The following is a 10819-nucleotide window of genomic DNA, read 5'->3' on the forward strand; positions in this document are numbered from 1 at the left end:
GCATAAACTCTCTTTTATAATATATAGTAATAATATAAGAAACAAAACCCCAAAGATTCTTGGGAACATTGACAGATGGGATTTACCTTTACTTCTTTAAATCTAATCAAATACTTTAAGTACGTTGAATGAAGGAATTTTGGTAGCTTTATCTTTATTGAATATTTTTAAAAGAAAAAAAGAAATATTGAGACAATATCCACATTGAAATTTGATTAAATTTAAATTTATACAACTTATTTCTCGGGTAACGCTTTCAATAGAATTTATTTTATTTCGAATGATTCAAATTCGAGATCTTTAATTGAGGTGGAAGGATCCCAAACCATTCCATCACAACGTAACCATGTTGCAGATAGGAAACACTTGGAGAAAAAAAAGGAAGAATATCTGATTTCACGGATCAATTTCAAACTATTGATAAGAGTTTTTTACGAAAATAAGCTATTGTGAGAAAGCAAGAGTGCAACACAAAAATAAAGAGTTATCGAAGATAATGTTATGCACTAAATAGTAAAAAAATTATTATCAATCTAATTTAGTGACCAATTAATAATGAATTTTTACAAATCCTATTAGATACGAAGTATCGAATTATATATTGTACAAGTCTGTAGACATATAAAATCATCTTTCAATATCAAAGTTTAAAGTTAAACAAAATTTTGATTTTTCACACAAATTTGGAGAGACACACTTTTTTTTATTATATTATTTTTAAATGTCAAAGTGGTTACTATTGTCAAAAAAATTCTCCTCCAATCACGTCTATTTTTACTTTTTTACTTTTGTGATGATGACAAAAAGAGACCAATAGAGATATTTTAATGTGTGCTCATGCCTCATTATTTTTAATAAGTTTTACTAACATTATATTATATGATTGTGTATGTAAATGCTAATACAATCTTATGAAGGAAGACATGAAAAAAAAAAAAACTCACGTCAAAAAAGTTAGTATCACTTCAAGTCTTTTTGACCAATAATCAAACAACATAAAATTAGTTAGACAATCAAAATCATTATTCACATTGACAAAATTATAGTTTATCAATTATCATTTTAAAGTCTAAATAGAGCCTAACTCACATCATTTCTACACTTTTTAGGTGCACACAAATCATGTTTGGTTTACCAACAAAAGGACTTTCATCTATTTGTTACATCTGCTTTAAAGTTTTGATTAATTTGGATTTATATCACGTAAAATCTATTAAATAACATAATAACGACTAATTTATGCAAAATGCCACTTTTTGGCCCTATTTATGTTTAGTTCCTTTTTTTTAAAAAATTGAGTAAATATAGGCCTTAGAAATTATCTTTTCGGATAGTGTTAGATTCAAGTATAATTTGCTCACATATTTTTCTATCCTACATATAAAATATTAAATTGTCATCTAATGTTTGTAATAACTTGTAAAACTTAACACTGTCATCTGACAATTCTTTTATAGGATTTGAAGTTTGATCAAGAGAAATTCTTAGACAGTGACATAAAAGTTCATATGTTACAAGAAAAAAAAAATCATTTACTAAATAGTTATATCCTAACGAAAAATTTCTGAATCAAAGTTTCTTGTCCGTATTTTTTCATTTCTAAAACTCGAACCCAAGAAATCCCATGTGTGTGGTAAAAACAAAAGGCCTTTGCTTCACCTTCACCACATCTTTGATAATTGTCATCATTCCAATGCACCATCTTTTGACCTCCTAAATCTCCTACATCTTGGCCCCATTTCATTCATCAATCCGCCTTAATATACTCAACTAAATCAAACCAACCCCCCTAGCCAAAATCATAATAATCAAATAAAATAACCTAATTCTAATACTAATGTCATCCCCTTTTGGTGGAGTGAAGGGTGGGGAAATTGTTATAACCTTTTTTTATCAACTACAATATTGCCTAATCAACTTGTTTAACATGGTTAATTAGAAGAAATTTCAACTTATAGAATTCAAACAAGTAATATTGCTAATTTGCTAATTTTGATTGCTAAGTTAAGTTTATGATTAGCTGAAATCGTTTAACTCTTATTGAAGAACACGTGGCCGGATGTGAAAGGTTTTAGTTAGCGATTATCCGAAGCTGATAGTTACAACTCAAACCTTATATATGTGTTAAAAATTTCACTAACGAAACTTCAACGCACTAATTGACAATAAAGAATCGATTTCTTACTATTTACTTATTGATCCATAAAAGCGAGTACCGCGAATATAGGAATTCACTCGAAAACACCACTCTTGATTTCTTTTTAACTAGAAGAAAGTTGCTCAAAATTTTAACTAAATGATTTAACCCCACTCACTAATCATGTCTTATAATTTAAGTAAGTTACTCAAAAAATACAAGACATGATTAGTGAGTGGGGTTGAGCCACAATCTAATTAATGGTCAATAAAGGTTCACAAGCTATGGTAACAACTACCAAAGTACAGTGCATTAATTTCTTTGATTAAACTCCTTTAGATTCTTCTTTAAATTCAACACACCATAAAACATGCAATGAAAAAGTTTTCTCCATTAATTATGCTTAATAAAGAACAACATTAATTGAAATATTAAAACCCCCTATTCAAAGCTTGTTTTCTCCTCATTGTCCATTCTTTGTCTCCTCCAACAAGTCCAACGTGACCTTTTTAAAGTCTATTTTTATTCTCCGTCCAATATTTGTATTGAAATTTGATTAAATTTAAATTTGTATTATTTTATTTTATATATATATCCACTATAAAACGTCCGTTAACAAATTAAAAACAACATCATATTCAAAAGTTTAAAATCGAAATCTCTGATTTGAAATAAAAAAACACTTGCCACTAGATTGCGACCCTTTTTTCATTGAAGACTAAGATACAATTTCTATGTATTCTATTCATTTCAAATACACATCATGTTATGCTTTTCGACCGTCTAGCCATTTAAATCAATATTTTAAAATATATTTATTTCAAAATAAGCTCTCGATAAGTGAATTGTAACAACTATTTTGGAACGGGAGAAAGTAATTATCTACCACCATATATTTTCTGTTTGAACTCTGTAATATATAAATCCAAGCTCAGTCTTCATCACTGTCACAGTCGCACTCTGTTTTTTTCTTCTTCCAAGGCCTTCAACAATGGCGACTTCCATTTTCTTCTTTGTTCTGTTATTCACCACAGTTCTTTCACGAACAACTCCAGATAATGCCTCAAGAACAAAAATCCTCGACGTTTCTTCCTCCATTCAGAAAACCCATAATCCGTTCTCACTTGATTCGTCTCTGAATTCTCTGAAACATGAAGAAAATCAAATTTCTTCATCATTGCTGAGTTTTCAACTGCATTCTCGAGTAGCAGTTCGTGGGACTTCACATAAGGACTACAATTCATTGATGCTAGCTCGACTTGAACGTGACTCAGCTCGAGCTAAATCACTTCAAACTCGTGTAGATCTGGTTGTACAAGGAATTGGAAAATCGGATCTCAAACCGATGGAAACTGAGTTTCGAGAGATTCAAGCTGAGGAAATTGAAGGACCAATTATCTCCGGGACTAGTCAAGGAAGCGGTGAGTACTTTTCACGAATCGGAATCGGTCATCCGCCGAGTCAAGTTTACATGGTGTTGGACACCGGAAGTGATGTTAACTGGGTTCAATGTTCTCCTTGTGCTGATTGTTACCAACAAGCTGATCCAATTTTTGAACCTGCTTCGTCTTCGACGTTCTCGCCGCTCACTTGTGAAACGCAACAGTGTAAATCGCTTGATGTTTCTGAATGCAGGAATGATACTTGTTTATACGAAGTATCTTACGGAGATGGCTCGTATACAGTTGGAGATTTTGTGACGGAGAGTATCACATTTTCCGGTTCGTCTTCCGTTGAGAATGTAGCTATCGGCTGTGGACATAATAACGAAGGTTTATTCGTCGGAGCAGCAGGATTATTAGGTCTCGGCGGCGGCGCTTTATCATTTCCTTCACAGATAAATGCTTCTTCCTTCTCTTACTGCTTAGTCGACCGTGACTCCGACACTACCTCAACTCTCGAGTTCGGCGGCGCAACTCCGCCGAACGCCGTCACCGCTCCAATAATCAAAAACTCAAAACTCGACACATTCTACTACGTAGACTTAACCGGAATCAGCGTCGCCGGGAACATGCTTTCAGTTAATCCATCAGATTTCGAAATAGCCGACAACGGCGACGGCGGAGTAATCGTCGATTCAGGTACGGCGGTGACGAGATTGAAGACGGACGTGTACAACACGCTCCGTGATGAGTTCGTGAAAGGGACGAGACACCTACCGTCAACTAACGGCGTTGCGTTATTTGACACGTGTTACGATTTGAAATCAATGAAAAGCGTTGAGGTACCAACGGTGTCGTTTCATTTTTCTAACGGGAATGAGTTAGCCTTACCGGCTAAGAATTACCTGATACCTGTTGATTCATCGAGTACATTTTGTTTTGCCTTCGCTCCATCATCGTCATCGCTATCGATAATCGGTAACGTTCAACAGCAAGGGACACGTGTCAGTTTCGACCTGGTAAATTCTCTCATTGGATTCTCATCCAATCAATGTTAGTAAGTAAAATTATTTACTTCCCGTTTTACCCCTTAGTTAGGAAGTTATTTTCAATTTTGGTCAGGGCCTACTTAAAATAACTGTAACGTGATGAAGTGGGACCTGGTTCAGTATGTGTGTGTGTGTGTTATTATTGCAATTTCAGTATGTTTTTTTGTATAGTAATTTATTGATAGTGTGAGGGGTATTATGGGCAAACCATTGGAAAAACAATTGGAGTTGTTACGTACGGGTAGCAAAATTAGCCTATTAGGTGATTGACTCTTGGGTTATCGGCTCAGTTCATTTTGATTCGGATCATGTTGGATTCGTGGTGTTTGACTAATTTGATTATTGGCTTAACTCATTTTGATCCGTGTCATATTGAACATGTGGCTAAGTGAATGACTTTTAAAGAAATTTTATGCTATTACAATGTTGGGTTTATATTACTTTTTTTTTTCTTTTTAAGTTGGTGCTTTGTGTTTTCTTTCTCATTTCAATGAGAAATTCAACTAAGATATCACATGCATCTCTTCGTAATTATTTTTAAAAAAACAACCTAATAGGTCTCTAGTTCTTTTATGTGATTCATCCTGGTTGGCTTGCTCTCTATCGGTCTACCACATTTTTTTAATTTTTTTTACTTGAATGATAGTTCATAATAGAAGGAAAGATTTAAAATATCTACATCCAAGGACATATAAAAAATATATATATATTTTAAAAAGGTGAAGCAAAACTTGACTTGAACTTAGCACCCTTATGAATAATACTTTTAATCAAATCATACAGATAATAGTCTCTACAGACATAAATAGTACATTTTTTTAGTATAAATAAAAGCTTCTAGAATTTGTTGTTATATGCATGTTCCGGTCATAACACGTCTAGTATGATACTATTGACGTAATACATAAACCTGATCCTTAATTTGATGTTAATAGATATCTATGATCTTTAATTTTGGGTGTAGACAACCAGACACTTAAACTTGAATAAAATTGAATAAATTGACACATCGTCCTACATGGCACCATACATGGCAATTTTGTATCCTACATGGCGTACTACGTGTATTATGACATGTGTGTCTACTTGTTCAATTTTATACAAATTTAAGTGTTTACTTGTGCACATTCAAAGTTAGAAGACATAATTGTCCACTGAAGCCAAATTAAGAGTCATGTTTATGTATTATGTCAATACTATACTGCTCCTTCCCCTTCAATTTATATACTCGTACTTTTTGCCGATCTTTATTTATTCACATTTAATTTAACATATACTTCAAATAAATTTTTGACTTCGTTACTAATTTAAATTCAACAGGTTCAATAGTAAAATTTTAACATCTTTGACGACTTATAATTCTTGTTCTATAAAATAAATATATTGGTTACTAATTTTTTTTTTATCAGTTGCGAAGCTATATAGTATATCATTTGATGAGGATAACATAATTGATACCTCAAAATTAACTATTGACATAATAGGATGGTATTTTATCGCGCTTTATGATTCTAATACAACGTATCTATAATTAGAATGAATTTATTGAACCATTACTATTGCATTCTTGAATGGTCAAACTTATCAAATTTAAATTTTGAAATTAACTCTTTACGAAAAGAGTAAAACTTTATCTCATTAAAGTTTGTGGTACAAAAGTCACGTAAAAAGAAAAAAAAGGCTACACCTTTTGTTTCTTCCCTTTGGACCAAACAGAGAAGCTAGAAAGAAAAAACTTAGACATCTTTTTTTACCTTATAAGAGGGAACCATTTTCATTTTCCACTTAAACCAAATATAGGACAAGTCAAAGTATTGAAAAAATTAAACATTATCGAAAAAATGGTGGTAAAATAGTAATTATTCCTTTATTTTTTATCAAAGATTTCAAATTCAACTTCTGGTAGGTCCAAAATCACCTTTACAACGCTTTATAACCTCTCAATAAGACATTTTTCGATGTAAAACTGATTTAATCAGGTCAATATAAATAACTAATATCAAATAAAAATCTATTTTTTTAGAATATTAAAAAGCAGCTAGGACGATTTAATTAAAAAGTATAAAGTCCCTATATATTATATAATAGGATGTAGTGTTGCTATCAATCTAATTCCCTAGCACTACAAACTTTTATTAATTGGATCATAAATTAGAATAATTTAAAGAAGAACATGAACCTTTTTTACATCAAAGAATTGGAGAAAAAAACTCTATAAAACTTCAAAATACATTTGGTGCAAGTAAGTATTCTTACTTTAATTTTAAACTGTAAAAACAAATTGATTGATTTAATATAAAGATTTATTAAGTCGTTGTCATCATATCTAATCCTATGAAAATGAACCTTAACCACCATATATGCGACCAAAATAATAATACTATAAAAATGATTACTGTCCTGTCCATCTTATTGGCTTTATTAGGGAAAAGAAAACACAATTTTATCAACCTAATGTTGAATTTTCTTTGTTCATTCATATATTTACGTTTTCATATTTTGAATCGTCATTATAATAGTTTTTGTTCTTATTATTGTAATAGTAAGAAATGTTTTACCTCTTAAAAAAATAAGACTCTGACATATATATTTGAGAGTTATGGGATAAGTCTGATTCATATTGAAAATTTAATCAATTATTATAAAGCAAATACAAAATGAGAATTAAGTTAGAAATTAGTAGAAAGTCGAGTGGTATAACATTTTGTGTTCTCTTCTCTTATTAGTGGTACTATCTAGTAATCACATAGTTTCTTTTCTTCTATATGTTGCACGCTTCAATCCATTTGTCGTGTAACTCTTGTTATTTTGTTGTCGTATTTTTGTGTTATAATATACGTTTCGAATTTTTCTCTCGTTTTTCTCGAGTCGAGAGTCTATTAGATTCTATTCCAGAATAAGTGTTAATAGGATCTCAATACATTTTGTTCTTCTTAAATCCCACTTATAAAATCACATCGATATATTATTATTATTATTTAATTATATAAATAATTGGTTAAAATAGAAAATAAATATCAAATAATACAACACCTTCCCCACTTATTGAGAGTAAAATAAGTAGTAAACGAACAAAAGGAAAAAGGATCTTTGGTCCCAATAATTTAGATTTAATATTTTAATCATTAAAATTTTTAAAAGATTATCCAACGAAGAAACGTTGGCATTTTGTAAAAATATTCCCCTTTTTTCCTTATCGATACCGCTACACATATAAAAGTCCATTAAATCTGAATTCACGCTCAAAGTTAATCTCATATTAGATAATAGTGTTTGTATTTCCCATTTTGTTTACCGTTACCTATCAGTTTCATTTCTAATAACCCATATGTAATTAGTCAATTTTCATAATTCCTAAATTAAACTTCAATTGACTCTTATCCTCTTTAATTCTCAATTAACTTAATTTTAATTTATAAACTAATCTTTTTCTCTATGAAGAATTTATACCATCAATGTTACTTCTTCTCTCTGTTATAGTCATCCAGATCAACGAATTTTCTCCATGAATGATTCTCAGTTTTATTCACTTTCGTCCTCCTCATGCGACGGCTCCGGTTCTCCCTCCGGCGCTGCTCCGGCGCCGGTAAACATTTCACTACTTGCTCTTTTTTTCTTCAATTGTAATTAACTATTGATTGTTTATTAGTGTAATTTTATGCTTATTTGTGTGAATATTGCGGTTGTTATAGTTTAAATCGATGTTTAACAGTGAGCTTGTGAGGTAAATTGTGTTGAATTTACAACTTTATAAAGTATGTTTAGTTAAAAATAAGACAATTTTTTTTGTTAATTAGTGTAATTTTACGGTTATTTGTGTGAATGTGTGGTTACTGTTTGTTTAATTTGATGTATTTACTAGTGTGCTTGTGGTTTTAAGTGGTTGAAGTATGTGTTGAATTTGCTAAAAAAAGTTTGAATTTTATGTTGTGGCTGTGGATTTTTAGTGTTAGATAAATTTGTAATGTTAAATTGCTTTGATTTTGTTGAATTTATGATATTTAATTTATTGTATTCTCATGGATATGATGGTGTTGACTGGATAAATATGTTGATTTGACTTGTTAATTACTGGTAGTGGAAGAAAATGGTGTTTGTAAAATTAGTTTAGTAGAGAAATGATCTCATGAAAAGTTTATTTTTGGATAGTTAAAAGTGAATTTAAGTTCGTGAAAGTTGTATAAAAAAATTTGGAATGGCTCAAGAATTTTGGACATTTTGGACATTTTGGAAAGGAAGTATGTATAAATTGGGATGACGGAAGTATAAAGATTAGTATGTTTATCAGTACTCAAGATTTTAGTACTGATTATTCATTGTTTTGTGCTTTCTATGAATGTTAAGTTGTTTGTCAATCTAAATTCATTGTTGTGCTTATGATGTCTAACTCATGTTCAAATCCTACTTTAATATTTTCTTCTCCGAGCACTAATATATTACTTAAATGAATTCAGCATCTTAAACCACACAAAAACCACCATATAAAATGGAATCAGGCAGGGAGTACCGAGTACCAACTGAGTCCTACTTGTGCTATGCAGACATTGAGAAGTTTCAGATTTTAATTATTATTTATTTGTCTATTTGACTGCAGAATATGGTGGGGAGTAGTGCGAGTGGAGATGATATTAGATCTCGACAACTCACTTCACAAGTTTCACGGCATTGGCGAGATGTGTTTTGGATGGGGGTATTCATGCTGCATCTAGTGTTGATAGGTGTGGCACTTGCGGTATTGGGATTTAACAGGTTCAGGGAAAAGGATAGGCTCAAAATTGATAGGTTCACGAAGATGATCCTTGAGAATCAGCCTGGTTTGACCGAAGATTTTTGGCCTTTCTATACCGTAGCTGGTGCAGTGGGAACAGTTCTGGCATGGTCTTGGTTGGTTTTGCTTGGTTCAAGTGCTAGTAACATGATGAAGTTATCGGTTCACATCTTGACAACATATCTTGCTGTGATCAGTGTGCTGTGTTTCTGGCAGAAACAATTTTTCTGGGGTGTTGCATTTGCTGTTGGTGCAACATTGCAGTTTTTGTACGTAATATCAGTCATAGACAGGTATAGCTGAAAAGGATCATGATTTTTAAAAAATAAGAAAACAGAAAAGAATCCTGCTTTTATATGTTTATCGGTTTCTATCTGAGTTCAATTCTCTTTTACAAGATGTTTAATCTTTATCCATCTGTTGGCCTAGTATTTTGTTTTTATTTCTTAATGAATATGCAACCTGTTACCCAAATTCTCCTTTCTGGAAAGTCAGCTTGGAGAAAGTTGTGTTGTTAGTGAGATTGTATAAAGTGAGAATTTTTCTAATATTTGCTTTGTAATTTACATGTCTGTCTTCTGCTGGAGCATCATCAGATTAACTTTCTTGAAAGAAATCTTATCTGGAGTCAGCCCTGTCATCCTGATTTCAAATGAAACAGGTTTCAAAGTCTATACTAATACAGCAATCATGAAGTTCTTAGGATAGAAAGTCATCCTGCCATTTGTAAGGAGGTTGCTCTCCCTGATTATAAGTATTTGGGGTAGTTTTACGGATGGTTACTAAACTTTCATTTTATTGTGCCAAAGAAAAGTCAACTCAACTTTGTCTAAGTATAATAAAAAATGTTTCGTTTGTTTCCTTCTAATGGCTTTTAGTGTCATACTGTACTTAGGATATGTTGAATGGCTTTATTGTTACAAAAAGTAGTTTAGTAATTTTTGTGACATTTTGGTAAAGTTGAGTGCGATGTGTTGGATGAGACAGATGTGGTAGTGAGACTTGCCGCACAAGTCATTCCTAAGAAGGAAAGTTTTAAGTATCTTGGGGCTGTAATCCAAGGGAGTGGCGACATCGACGATGATGTCACACATCGCGTTGGGGCTGCTTGGATGAAATGGAGGCTTGCCTCTGGAGTATTGTGTGATAAGAAAATTCCACCGAAACTTAAAGGTAAGTTCTACAGAGTGGTAGTTAGACCGGCCTTGTTGTATGGAGCGGAGTGTTGGCCAGTTAAGAACGCACATGTTCATAAAATGCATGTTGCGGAGATGAGGATGTTGAGATGGATGTGTGGGCACACTAGGAGCGACAAGATTAGGAATGAGGTTATCCGGGAGAAGGTGGGAGTGGCCTCTGTGGTGGACAAGCTGAGGGAAGCGAGACTGAGATGGTTTGGACATGTGAAGAGACGGAGTGCAGACGCCCCAGTGAGGAGGTGCGAGGTAATGGTGGTAGAGGGTACGCGGAGGGGTAGAGGTAG

General features: G+C 32.4%; 2 protein-coding genes across 2 annotated transcripts in view; both read left to right on the forward strand.

Moving 5' to 3' along the window:
- Positions 1–2983: 2983 nt before the first annotated feature.
- On the forward strand, positions 2984–4916 carry LOC102588534 (protein ASPARTIC PROTEASE IN GUARD CELL 1). The gene has a single exon (XM_006362487.2). The coding sequence runs from the start codon at positions 3129–3131 to the stop codon at positions 4575–4577; it is 1449 nt and encodes a 482-aa protein (XP_006362549.1). The 5' UTR covers positions 2984–3128; the 3' UTR covers positions 4578–4916.
- Positions 4917–7913: 2997 nt separating this feature from the next.
- The window catches only part of LOC102588853 (CTL-like protein DDB_G0274487), an 8409-nt gene continuing 5503 nt past the window's right edge, over positions 7914–10819 (forward strand). Inside the window, exons 1-2 of the mRNA XM_006362488.2 lie at positions 7914–8154; positions 9163–9629. Coding sequence (XP_006362550.1) covers positions 8074–8154; positions 9163–9629 — 548 coding nt within the window. The 5' untranslated portion in view covers positions 7914–8073. The remainder of the gene's footprint in view (positions 8155–9162; positions 9630–10819) is intronic.

Source organism: Solanum tuberosum, unplaced genomic scaffold (genome assembly GCF_000226075.1).
Source record: "Solanum tuberosum cultivar DM 1-3 516 R44 unplaced genomic scaffold, SolTub_3.0 scf00410, whole genome shotgun sequence".
Lineage (NCBI taxonomy): Eukaryota > Viridiplantae > Streptophyta > Magnoliopsida > Solanales > Solanaceae > Solanum > Solanum tuberosum.

What these genes read in the sequence shown, in the direction of transcription:
- LOC102588534 (XM_006362487.2), top strand. Translation starts at nt 3,129, where the DNA reads ATGGCGACTTCCATTTTCTTCTTTGTTCTGTTATTCACCACAGTTCTT.